At 42.1% G+C, this 14,089-nt stretch overlaps 1 protein-coding gene across 1 annotated transcript; it reads right to left on the bottom strand.

Moving 5' to 3' along the window:
* Positions 1–1,756: 1,756 nt before the first annotated feature.
* Positions 1,757–5,151, bottom strand: LOC124266272 (cell death abnormality protein 1-like). Its single transcript, XM_046701090.1, has 4 exons — positions 5,081–5,151; positions 4,082–4,864; positions 2,507–2,621; positions 1,757–2,384 (listed from the first exon to the last, which is right to left on the bottom strand). The coding sequence occupies exons 1-4, from the start codon at positions 5,145–5,147 to the stop codon at positions 1,874–1,876; spliced, it is 1,476 nt and encodes a 491-aa protein (XP_046557046.1). The 5' UTR covers positions 5,148–5,151; the 3' UTR covers positions 1,757–1,873.
* Between the last annotated feature and the right edge of the window lie 8,938 nt (positions 5,152–14,089).

Here is a 14,089-nt window from a genome sequence, read left to right as displayed (position 1 = left end):
TGAATCTCATGACTGAAATACAATCCTTTACAGCAGGTTTACAGTTATGTGTTACATCGTTTTTCACTACATTACTTCTTAAAACATAGTATGTATTTGTTTTATTTAACCTTGCACCCACAACTAAGGTATTTCGGCGACGGGGTAGTACACTTATTAAGAAATGAGGGGAAACAGAAAATAGAAAATATTTCCTTATCCTGACTCATGATCCTTTGCTTATCTCCCTTTCCCTTTCGAATGGTAGTGGAACACTTGAATCCCTTGAAGTTCCCGAAGCGGACGTATAAATACACTCACCCACAAGTTACCTCCCTTTACCCTTTCCCGCGCAAACCAGTCATGTGACCTGCCTTATGGAGTTGTAAGTATATGAACATCTTTATACAAGGACAAGACAGACCATAACCAAGTATACAGTCTCAGTATTGCGACATATAAAACCACGTGCATCCATCCGGCGATTACATCATTTATTTATATCCAATGACTATTTACAAAGACAGTTCTACAGCAATACGAGCCGTCAATAAATGCTATAAACTGGGGCGAAATAACACAGAAAACATTCAGCTGAAGCCACGCAACAATTCAAAGTAACAGAGATGAATGCAAGAAAAATGTACAATTTGGAACAAAGGCTCCAACAGGTGTGTGTGTGTGTGTGTGTGTGTGTGTGTGTGTGACAGAGAGAGAGAGAGAGAGAGAGAGAGAGAGAGAGAGAGAGAGAGAGCATTTATGACTGCATGTTGTAGTTTATCACCTGAATTTTCGATTTGAATGACCCAGTTAACTGTATTACGCATTTGTATGACGTTATGTATGTGTGTGCAATAAGAATGGACGAGTTGCCTCCCGTTCTTGCACCATGCAAGCGAACTCTAGTGGGTGCAAACTCTAGTGGGTGGGTGGGTGGGTGGGTGAGTGAGGAGTGAGTTCTTGCACCATGCAAGCGAACTCTAGTGGGTGCAAACTCTAGTGGGTGGGTGAGTGGGTGGGTGAGTGAGTGAGTGAGTGAGTGAGTGAGTGAGTGAGGTGAGTGAGTGAGTGAGTGAGTGAGTGAGTGAGGGAGGGAGGGAGGGAGGGAGGGAGGGAGCGAGCTTTACAGCGGATTCAGCAATATTCCAGCTATATGGCGGCGGTCTGTAAATAATCGAGTCTGGACCAGACAGGCATCCCAGTGATCAACAGCATGAGCATCGATCTACGCAATTGGGATGCAAGGACATGTGTCAACCAAGTCAGCGAGTCTGACTACCTGATCCCGTTAGTCGCCTCTTACGACAAGCATGGGTTACTGAAGATCCATTCTAACCCGGATCTTCACGGGTCCTATATGAACATACAAGAATCACTATGTGTCAGGACCGCACAGAGTGACAGAAGTGGCGGCGTTGGTGCCCCCGCGGGCCACGTAGCCTAACCAATAACTGAGGGTAAGACCAGAATGTTAATGTCAGGACTAGCTTCTTATAAGTCATGGCAATTTTTGGCATTTTAGACGTGTATATGTCATGGTTATTGGGATATTTTTAATTTAAATAATTAACCTTGGGAATTAAATATTCGTTCAGACAAGGTTTGTTCTAATCATGTCGCCATGACAGTCTCTTATACCCTACTGTCAGTATGTATCTTCCAGAAGGTACACATATAGGCACCAGGCTAGGCTTTTCAATACAACTTTCTCAACTTTGAAGACGTTTCAAGGTTTGGGAAATATCTTTCATACAAAGTAGAATTACAGAGTCATGCAAATTTTGAATTATACAAAACAATTTGAATTTATCTGACCATAATAAAATTATCAATGTAATCGAGTTATTCCTATAAACGACTGAATGCTTGACGTTAAGGCCAGCTATATATGTCGCTAAAAGTCAGTGTAATCAAGACATGGATCACTGGCTACAGGAGACAGGTATCCACGCGGGGCTGTTGAATTACATGTAGCTCTACTTTCATTCGCCACATTATCCACCAGGCAACAAGCTTCTTCCATAAGGGTTCGGTCTTCTCCTTGATTCCCACGTCGCGCCTGAAATCCAGTATGATCCGTCCATGAGCTCTCCGACTCGTTCCACTTCCAGTCAAATATTGGCAAGGAGTTAGCCCTCTGTAGGGATGTTTTGAACATATGCAAATGTCCAGTCTTGTGCTCTCTTGACCGTGCAGTGTGACACATAGCAACTGGGGAAGGTGGAGGTTGACCGCGTGCTCTGCACGTGTTGTTGCTGCTGCTTGCAACGACCCCATCACTTGCATCCATGTCATCTTCGTTGATGTTGTCATAAGCATTTGCAGACATCGGTACGTCTGGCAGTTGTCTACCTTGGGGACTTAGCAAGAACCTGTTGGTCCTGATGGACGATGACGTACATGACCTTAAAGTATACAGAAACATCACTTGAGTTCTGACCAGGAAGAAACAAATAGTATCATAAAAAAACAGTATATTTGATGTTTTATAATGTACAGATATCGGCACAAGTCCAATTTGAGGTACCTTCTAATGAGGAAAGCTACTGTTCCAGAAACCAGCAGCAACACCACAGATCCTATGACGTAGTTCACAGACGGTGTCATCTGGACGTCCCCGTCCTTTGTATCCAGCGTCGGTTCTAAAAACAGAAATAGGATTCCTTATACGTATTGTTTAATTCGTCAGGCAAAATTATTCCAAGTAGAACATATCGTCCTGTAAATAATCGAATCTGGTCCAGGCAAACCAGTAACTGATCTTTTAAGCTAGGATCAGTACCACCTGGGTAAGACGCTTTACCAGCCAAGTCACACTGCCTGAGTGAGTGAGTGAGTTCATATTTAACATCACATCGGCAATATCTCAGCCATATCGTGACGAAAACAATTTATACAATAAATAATGAAAATATTTTTAAGAGTAAAACCTGTCTATAATGGACAGTAAAAACACTAGAGTATCGCAGATATGAACATAAAACTAGTCATATGAAGCTAAAACATTTTAATTAAAGAAGACAATACAATATAAAACACGGGCTATAGATCACCATACTAGGAACCATGGGGACTTACATTACTTTTGCTACCTGCATGGACCCTAGCTGGACTTACGTACCCTCTCAGGAGGATCATACTGCCTGAACACACGATTCCCAAATCACAATCCACTCCAACAAAAATAATAGGTGTTAATGGAATCACAGAAGAATCTTTCACGTAATCATTTTACAGAAATTATCTCCGGTTGAGGATTTTTTACATACACACATCGTTAGAATTAGTCTTACTTCTTAAAAACGTAAACAAATATATTTGATGTACAGAGTGTACAGCATGGGGGTACAGTATACCAAGGCGACTGCTGTACAAAATAATACAAATTCGATATTCAAATGATTGATTGAGTTCAGTTTACGCCGCTTTTTTAACAATATTCCAGCCATATCACGGCGGGGGACACCAGAAATGGGCTTCACACATTGTACCTATGTGGGGAATCGAACCCGGGTCTTCGGCGTGACGAGCGAACGCTTTTACCACTAGGCTACCCACCGCCCGATATCCAACTGAGATGTGGAGAAATGAGTATAGTTTACAAGATGTAAGCTGTAGTCCAGTGAGCTAACTTCACACATGAACGGAAATTGTCAGACAAGTTTACTTGCTTGCTTTGGTACGAGTTACTGGGGACAGATAGCTGTTCTACAAGCTTCGTGGCGTTTGTAAACTTGTGCTAACCATTTGTTATAGATAGTAACGCTATGAACGCATGGTGGATCGGGGCCCACTTCCCTGTTTCACACAGCGGTTGTAACGCTACGTACCCAGTACTTTCCCAGAGGGTTGAATCACTGACTTCGTGTGCTGACGATAAGGTGCCTGACTACGAGAGTGTGGATTCGAATCCCGGATGGGACCAACCCCGCCCCGCCCAAAAGTACAAAAAGTACAAGAATCTGTACTTCACTGAGAAAGTGTTATCCCAAATATACTATACGGTACGTGCAAACACTGCTGTAACATTAAAGGTATTACTAATATACAAGCCTGGTCACCTACACAATAGGAAATGGCATTATTAAGTTTAAACACTAACCTGGTTGTATTTCATCTGCGAGGCATAGTCCGTTCTCCCGGTTACAGACAGAGCAATCCCCTACACACGACCTGTTGCAGAGAAAGCCGTAGTGTCCATCGTTGCAGCCGTTGATACAGTAACCTGTTTTCAGATCACATACACGTTGACGACATCCGTCACTGCACTGCTCATCACAGTCTTGTCCATAGTACCCCGATGTACAGCCAGCTAGACACCTGCCTTGGGCATCACACAGTGATCCTTTACAGTTAGTGGTACATCGGAATTCACATCTTGCTCCAAAGTGGCCTTTTTCACACCCATGCAGACAGACACCAGAGGAACGATTACAAGCACGAAAGGCACAGTTCTCGTTGCAGCCAAACTGGCATTTCGGCCCAAAGTTTCCATTAGCGCAGGCAATTGATTGATGATCATCTCTGCAAGTACCATCCATATGGCATCCTTCAGTGGGACATGTTTCTCTGCAGTTGGAACCACAAGATGATCCGTAAAGAAACGCTCTACATTTTGTGCATGTATTATCTAAACACTGTAGACAATCAACAGGGCATTCGAAACTGCAAGTACTTCCCCAGTATCCTGAGATACAGCCATCAGTACAGTTTCCTGTACCGAATCCAGAGTCGGAACATCTGTTGCTGACGCATCCTCTGCTACATCTGTACCCACAGCTCCGGCCATAATACCCATCTTTGCACCCCAGGGAGCATATATCCTTGACACAAATGTCCCCTTTGCATCGAGAACGTTGGCACGGGGGCTTAGGGGTTGATGAGCCTGAAAAACACACAGAACTTCAAATGTTCTAGATTTTTTATGAAAAGTGACAAATGTGAAAAGCTATGCTTTCCATGACAAAATAATATCAAAAGGTCAATCATATACCCTAACTAAAGGCGTATGTGAAATAATATATATTTTTATACGAGTAAATATATATATTTAACATGATTGTGATTGTGAAGTTGTCATATTACTTGGCAACCAACGTACCTGTCCTTCCACTGACCAGAACTATCAGACATAACAGAGGCAGTTGCAGGTAAGGCCGTGTTTCCATTCTGGATATTCTAAAATGCAACATATGTGTTTTACAAGTTGTGTAAACAACAAAATAGCTTTAACACAGTTGGTGGATACTTCATTTACTACATGTGGATGAGGTACGTGGAATATTAACAAATGTGATTATACTTACAGGCATCCTCGAATTACACGCTGTATGTCAAGAGCATTGTACTCGTCTGACTCCATACGGAAAAAGGCTGACACGGTTTCACTTGCTTATTCCTGTAAATACGGATCTGCTCCTAAAGTAATTTCAGAGTGAAATATGTACTAAACAAAAAAAAAGAAACTTTACATGTGTTACTTTATGTCTTAAACATATAAAACAAAGTGTGTTGCTAGTGGATAAATATAGTTTTTGGACGTAATGAGTGTACACTAAAACAACATTAGGCATTAAGGTGCGCATGGTGCTCCCTCCATAGTCAACAGTAGCAAGAATGGGTCACTTTTGTATTTCACAAGAACAAGTCATCTACATTTGGAACTTGCTCCCCTCTCGCATTCACAACGTCAAGGCAACGTTGTCTCATTGACACCCGTAAACACAGCATTAGGCAACCCGCGCCATTGCTCTACCAACATGGCGTATAGCTCTTGAACATTCTGGGGTTGAAGTCTCAAGGCACGAAGTCGTCTTCGATGGGCATTAAGGTCAGGTCATCGCCCTCGATGGCCAGTCCATAACGTCCAATGTGCCCAGTTTAGACGTTCATTACGGATTATGTATGTCCGAATCGGCCCAACAGAAGGATGAACTGTCCCGGGGCGATCAGATGTCGACCTAATTGGTGCACACATGTTCTCGGGTTTGTGAATTGTCCGTCTACTTCATGTCATGGCAAGTGTAAAATAGTCAGCCACGTGTTGGTAGTTAGGCTCACGAACTTGTGGTCATGTGATAAGTGCATTGTCGCGTTTTCATAAATGAGTATGCTGCAGTTGAAATGAGAGGATGTGTCAGGTACGACCTGGCCATTATGGTATTCGCCCATAATAACTACCTTGTGCTATCCACGATTCATTTCTCCAAGTGTGGAGTTTCTTGTTTTGTTCAGTATGTTAACTGTTTTATATAACTTGACGTTTGGAGGGGGTGGCTCAGAGAGGTTGCACTACTCAGACTAAAGAATGTTAACCGTGTCGAGGATTAGAGGAAGGTGACACATTTCGCCTTATCTACTTTAGACCCCTTATCTCTGTCAACCCAGCAATCAGTAGCTTTCATGAGACATACCCGCGATCAGGATCTAATTGCTCTGTCCATAAGGACACTGTCCACGGTCGTTAAAAGACAGTTTTGGGGGTTTTTTCATACTGGATCATACTGGTATGCTTAACACTGGTGATACGATGCTTCAAACGAGGAACTTTATTGACCCATTTAATTGTATGGAGAACTATCATACATGGTAAACAAAATTCCATATAAGCTACGATGACCGTTATAACTGTACTAGTCTTGTCATAAACCTAGAAAACGTATTCCAAATACCCACTCACAGAAGTTCAATAGCCTAAAACAGAGACATTGTTTTTGTAGAAGTGTATATTTTACTAGATTCAAACTTTTCACAGATATACCTAGCTACATAATTGTTGAATACCAGTTGCAACGAAGATGCAGTGAAACACTTTTCATTTTCATCATAACTGTTCTTTACAATCTGACACCATTTAGAACTGTGAACTTGTCATTCTCATCATATTGTCTAATTATTTAAATACTGAAATTGTCTAACAACACAGCCTTTTCAGTTAATGTGCCAAGTGAGTGAGTGTATGCCATTTTCTCGTCCAACAGTCGGTAAATAATCAGGCCTGGGACCCGGCTTGTGACAGTCTCACCGCCCGTGTGTATATGTATCCATCCTATCCCCCAATTAAATAATACCCTCTCACATGGAAGCTAACACGGCGTATGATTTTGTAATGACTTTGAAACCTTTCCATGGCATGATTATAAAATATATACTGCTAGGTTGGTATAGTCCAAGCAGGAGTTGAAGGATAGTTACATATTTGTCTTGAGGTCTCATATATTGGATAAAGTTGATAATATTAGCATGCTAAGTAATGTCTACACAAATAACTTGATTAAAACCCCCCTGTACTTGTGCAATGACAGGTTTTCAACACGTACATAAAACTTCTCGTGGTGACCACGATGCAAAAAACATGAGTTTTTCTGACCCGTATGATCCTTTGACGACAAATGATTGGAATCTATGTTGATTTTATTATGATAATTGCTCATTTTATAAAACACTGATTTTCATACCAAACCATGTCTATACAAGTATGCCCCTGGAATGTTTAATGTTGAATATATTGGTGAATGTAAACATTAAATATGTCATTTTGCGTGTCTTACACGATTCAAGGTCAATATCGAGTGTAACTTCAATGTGACTGTATCACAGCCAGCACTCTCCTCCTCATTCCCCCTGTAAGTCTCCTGATCCTCTGAAGGACGGTCTACACCATTCCTCGTGTAAAAGCAGCTTCCAAATTGGGCCAGGTTCTGTACATCCATTTGTTGCACATGACGACCAATCATGTCCCAGATATGCTCCAAAGGGTTAAGATCGGGGCTCATTCAATCGTGAGATATGTCAGGGGCTACTTCACTAAGTTCTTTGAGTATAGATACAAAGTCACTATTGCTTGGGGTAGTAATTAATTTGTATACCCTACATACACATTTCTTCGTTATTTTATGTTTTCCCTCTAATATATTTGTTCATTTGTATCTGATAAACAGAATCCCTAATCTAAGATGATATGTACGCTTATTATTCAAGTAATATTATTTCTGAGCTTAAGTTTCCTATTGTTAATGAACTGTTGGTATCACTGAAGACACGTGACCCTCTGTTTTGAAAGGGCACGACACCACACTAGACAGGTGATAAGTTCAAAGTTGTACTTCATTTGTTTAATTGTGTTCACAACACATCAATATCTGGAGCAATAAATTCCAATACATCTGAAAAAAATAATATTCAACACAAGCATCCTAAATATAGGAATACAATCACCAGCAGAAGTCAGTCAGAAGACATGGTTCATGTAACGTTCTTTGAACATACATTGAAGAACTAACTTCAATCCATTGTTGAGGTCTTTGAAAGCATGTGCGTAAAAACCGGCGTGCTCTTTGTAAATCCGCGTAGCTTGTTTACGGAATGTGGGCAACCCGGTTTTTTAGGTTCTCCTAAACATATCGGACAACAATACCGTTTTTCCATGAACAGTGGAACAAAAATTACATATACAAGTTATTTAGGATTACATGTTTCATGACACTCACAAGGAAACATTGTACATCTCTCCCGAAAATGGTCAGAAATGATAAAAGTATAAAAGTAAATTATAGGTCTAAATCCTCATAACGTACTAAAATATTTTAAATGGATGCTGAACATAAATAAATTACAGTACACTTATTCTTCATACGTAAACCTACATGTTACTGACTAATTCACATGTTTGTATATAACGAATAGTTATCAGAATACCGTTAATGTGCAAGATTTGTAGTCATGAAACACATCTTTTAAGATAAAAGTGAAAGCCAATACTTGGAACCCCTTCATTGGGTCAGAAAGGACAAGGACAGAAACGTTGTAAAAAAATAAACCAAGAAGTTGTTATCCATAACATTCGTCATGTATTACTACACCAACGTCTTAATGCCTTTGACTAATTTCAATGATATTATTCTCCAAGATTTCACATACTTGCATATATATATTATTTTACGTCACTAGTACCAACACTTACCTCAAGCGGAATGTTGCATATAGATGGTTCCGAATAGTCGAGAACACTGTATTTCAATTTAGTGTATTTTACAGGACGAAATTGAGACTCATTTCAAAGCCGAAGCGTGGAGCAGGAAACACATATCCTGACAAGCGGACATTGATTCGAGGAAATTGTTTAACTGTTGGTCAGTGAATCATTAAGTTTTACAAACTAAAAATCGTATGCAGCAGAGAGAGAGGTCGACTGGTCCTGGCAGTCACCATTAGCTCAGGTGTTCTTGGCCCCTCCACACACATCCCAAACAACAAATGGGACTTCCCCTAGGGAGCATTACCCAGTCGAACCCACCAATAACATTCAGGAGCATATGAAGACATCCCAACACTGCAGCCTTCTGCATTACCCAGAGTGTTAGAAGGGCTGTGCTCCCAGTGGAGAACCCGGGCACTCTCCTGATATGCGCCATGAGATCACCAGGTTCCAAACCAAGGGCACCGAGAACAATGGAGAGTCGACAGTGTACTTGTTTTGCAAGCGAGAAATTTTAAAAAAGCAAAGTCCGCATATTTATCAGGTTTGTAGGTTAGGACATCTGAAGCTGTATATGGGCCTATTCCGAAGAATGTTGTGATTGCCATGTTCCATGGCGACATATTATTATTACGTATTAAAGATTAAACTGTTTTGGGTGATCCTGGCATATTCATTATGTTAGGCTCCTCATCAGCTGAGGACCTTTGCCCCATTACATACAGCCCCGACAGTCAAGGACTCGCGACTTAGTAGAACCATCCATGAACGTTTCAGAGATTGTGTACTCCCCAGCACTGCAACCTTCTGAGTTCGGAGTGTCAGTAGGACTGGCAGCTAACCGAGGTACTCTCCTAATGCCAGTCAAAAGATTGGGAGGTGCCAAACCTAAGGCACCAGTAAAAATGGGGAGTCGTACAACTTGGTAACGGAGATGCAAGAGTGACATTTCGTAAGCGAGGTTCGTATATTTGCCATGGTTTCTCGGAATCTTTCAAGCCCAATTGTGTCAAAAGAGACGTATAATGCTTCGAAATGAATAATTCCCTTAGCTTGTATAAAAAGACAAGGTCAGGTGTGTTGTCATGGGTACGTCCGAAGCATGTATACCGGCATATTCCAAAGAGTCCTATAATTGTCATTTTCCATGACGCCCTCGACTTATTCTGGGTCATACCATGGATGTACAAAAACCACAGCATGGCGAAAACAGTAATACGACGCTTACGATACTGTGTTTGTACCAAAATTGAGCATCCAGAGTTGGACAGTATCGTTCATTCAATATATTTTCTTCTTCTTTCTCCCATTATTGAACGAGACACTATAGTCTGTGTTCTCGGTAGTTCTGTATGAATGTCAGACTCTATCTAAGAGGTACGGGAAGTTGAAAGAAAACTTGAAGAGTCCTTGAAATACAGTGTTCTCGACTATTCGGAACCATCTATATGCAACATTCCGCTTGAGGTAAGTGTTGGTACTAGTGACGTAAAATAATATATCTGAAATCTTGGAGAATAATATCACTGAAATTAGTCAAAGGCATTTCGACGTTGGTGTAGTAATACATGACGAATGTTATGGATAACAACTTCTTGGTTTATTTTTCACAACGTTTCTGGGCTGGTTCTTGACCCTTCTTCAGGTGGATAATGGTGATAGTGTACAGTACAGTATATATATAGATGTACAGGAAGCCAGATATGTAAATTGAGTTTATACAAGGGAAAAAGGATGTATAATTAAGTATGTACAAACAATGCAGTGAGATCAAAGAGCAGAATACAATTATAGGGTATGTTTTTACAATAAGGCCAAGGGTGTGTTTACATAGCAGAGTGGTTAAAGCAGATAGAGTTTGAGAGTCTATGATTTCTGGGTGATGAACTATAGTCACCACCCTACAGCTCTTTGATCTCACTGCATTGTTTGTACATACTTAATTATACCTCCTTCTTCCCTTAAGGTTGTATATACTCAATTTACATATCTGGCTTCCTGTACATCTATATATATACTGTAGTGTTCACTATCACCATTATCCACCTGAAGAAGGGACAAAAACTAGCCCAGAAACGTTGTGAAAAATAAACCATGAAGTTGTTATCCATAAGGTTTGTCCTGTAATAATAATATCATTGATTCTTCACCAATATGTCTGCAGTATTATATCAACTTACAGACTAATATTTATTTTCGTTTATGTCTCGTGCACGCATTGTTTCATGTCGGGTTCACTTTCAAATTTGTCTGGAAACACATGAAACACGGATCGAGGTGTAGCCGCCATACATCTGTCTACATCTTCAAAATAGAAATATGTTTTACAGGGTGATGCTCCCTGCTGCGGTTTTCATCATTGCCGTCTTGACTGATAAGCCATCGATTGCTGTACACTGTAAGTTACAGTAAGCTACACCTTTGCACACATAGAGCACTGTGTAATATGCACTATTATTGACACACAATAATAAGTAAAAGTTGGGGAGGCTGTGCGTGTGTGAGAGAGAGAGTTTACATTAAAATTTATGTGACACAGCTTGTGATCTGTTTCAGCCCACTGTGTAGAGGGAGGTCACTGCAAGGACGATGAGTGCGGGGAGCTGGGGTGTTTGAATGGATGCGAGGAAGGCTAATTTGGCCCGCACTGTACAAACAACTGCAGTTCTGGGTGCAAGGACGGCACATGTGATTCTTCAGGAAAAGCTTGTATCGGTGTCTGTATAGACGGTCGGTGGGGCAAGGATTGCATGCTGAAAGTGCTTCAGTTCATGCAAGACATGCGCTAAGGACGATGGTTCGGACTGCACATCATGTGAAGAATATAGATACGGCCCACAGTGTGGACAATCCTGTTCTTCCAAGTGTCCCAACCGTGGCTGTGATGTTAACGGAAGGTGTAAAAGCAGATGTACCGACAGATGTAAGGTTTGCAATGATGTAACACAAGAGTGTGATGGATGCAAGCGTGGTACGTTTGGCCCTGTTGCCAGTGGGGGTGTAATGTTGACTGTGCTGATGAGATATGCCATCAAGAAACAGCAAACTGTTCGGCGGGATGCAAAGATGAGTATTTTGGACCGAAGTGTGAGTACCGGTGTAATGAACAGTGTTTCCAGGGTAAATGCGAGCAGGGGACGGGGATGTGTGTACAGGGATGTAGACGAGGATACTACGGACCTCACTGTATATTGCCTTGTGATTCATGCCTGTCCGATATTTGCGATAATTCGTCTGGAGAATGCTTGAAAGGCTGCAAGATGGGCTTCTTCGGCAAGGGATGCAAGAACAGATGTGATGATAATTGTATCAGCGGATATTGTTCCAGATTCGATGGTAAATAGACAAGATCACATCTTCTTTTAAGGGTTGATGGTTACCAACCAATTATGTTTAACGATTCAGTGTGTGCGTGCATGCTTGCTTGCTTGCTTGAGTGCATGCGTGCATGCATTTTTGACTAAAGCCTAACTGACCAATATCCAAACTAAATAAAAACGACCTGTACAGAAACCTAGTCTGGACCAGACTATCAAGTGATTGATATTATGAGTAACCATCCACACCATGCCATCAGCCCTGTGACCGAGCCTGATCATCCGATCCACATCATGCCATCAGCCCTGTGACCGAGCCTGATCATCCGATCCACACCATGCCGTCAGCCCTATGACCGAGCTTGATCATCCGATCCACACCATGCTATCAGCACTGTGACCGAGCCTGATCATCCGATCCACACCATGCTATCAGCACTGTGACCGAGCCTGATCATCCGATCCACACCATGCTATCAGCACTGTGACCGAGCCTGATCATCCGATCCACACCATGCTATCAGCACTGTGACCGAGCCTGATCATCCGATCCACACCATGCCGTCAGCCCTATGACCGAGCCTGATCAACCGATCCACACCATGCTATCAGCCCTGTGACCGAGCCTGATCATCCGATCCACACCATGCCATCAGCACTGTGACCGAGCCTGATCATCCGATCCACACCATGCTATCAGCCCTGTGACCGAGCTTTATCATCCGATCCACTGAGGCACAAAGACACAGGTTGCCAGGAACAAATTCTAACACAGATTCTAATACAGGGGCATTGTTGTTTATCAGACATAAACCTAAAGCAAAGTGTCATGTTAGTTGTGTAAATGTGTTGTGTTGAGTTGAGTTGGCTGAGAAGACATGATCCATGTCAGGTCGGTCTGACATGAGATAGCTGCAGTAGTGATAGAAGGACGGGAGACAGCAGAAGAGTAGGTGATGGTTGAAGGGGCTGCAGTTAAACTTGCAACCCTCTTCTTAGCTTCATGAAAGGAGATATTTTCTTTGTGCTTGATCTTTAGGATCTTGGATTCGCGTTGCCACACTGAACAAAACTTGGAAGAGGCCATATGGTTACCACCGCAGTTTGTTCACTTCACTTCCTTAGTACAGTCGTTGCCCTCATGCTTGTCACCACAGCGGTAACAAACAGCAGAGGAACGACAGGACTTGGGATCCATGTCCAAACTTTTGGCAGTTGTAGCACCGGAGTGGATTGGGGACATATACCTCCACACCAATGTTACAATAACCAGCTCTAATCGTGTCAGGAATCTTTGCTCTCGCGAACGTAAAGAGATAGGTGTTTGAAGGTCCTTTTTGAAGGTGAATCGTTTTACGGCTGTGACGGACTGCTGAGAGAGTTCCTCGACAATTTGTTCTTCAGTCATGTCAGAATGGCATCGAGCTTTGTCCTGTACAATGCCTCTACACGAGTTAAGTGTTTTGTGCGCTGAGACAGCGACCTTTGATGTTGCAAAAATCCTTGTACTTTGAGGAGATTCAAGGATTGTTGTTTCCGGGTACATTCTATCAGGAGAGAGCCAGATCGGAGCTTTGTAACATTGGCAACCTCTCCGCAGATACCAGCGATACCTTTGGAGATTGCAAATGGGTTCAGTTGCAAAGGTTGCTTGTCACAAGTTTCAATGATCAGGAAGCGTGGCCAGTAGTCAGGTCGGAAGGGCGTACTCTCGTCAGACGAGGAGTTGTTAGTATCCATGTGTCTTCGTTTTGAACCGCGGTATTGGGAAGCCATGTCGTAAGTAATGGGGTTTGGCATCCCCTCTCCCCACCCA

Source organism: Haliotis rubra, unplaced genomic scaffold (assembly GCF_003918875.1).
Source record: "Haliotis rubra isolate DU_JTF1 unplaced genomic scaffold, ASM391887v1 Scf1243, whole genome shotgun sequence".
NCBI classification, from domain to species: Eukaryota; Metazoa; Mollusca; class Gastropoda; order Lepetellida; family Haliotidae; genus Haliotis; species Haliotis rubra.
Note: the sequence above shows the minus strand (reverse complement) of the source record. Positions and strands in the feature narration are given on the sequence as shown.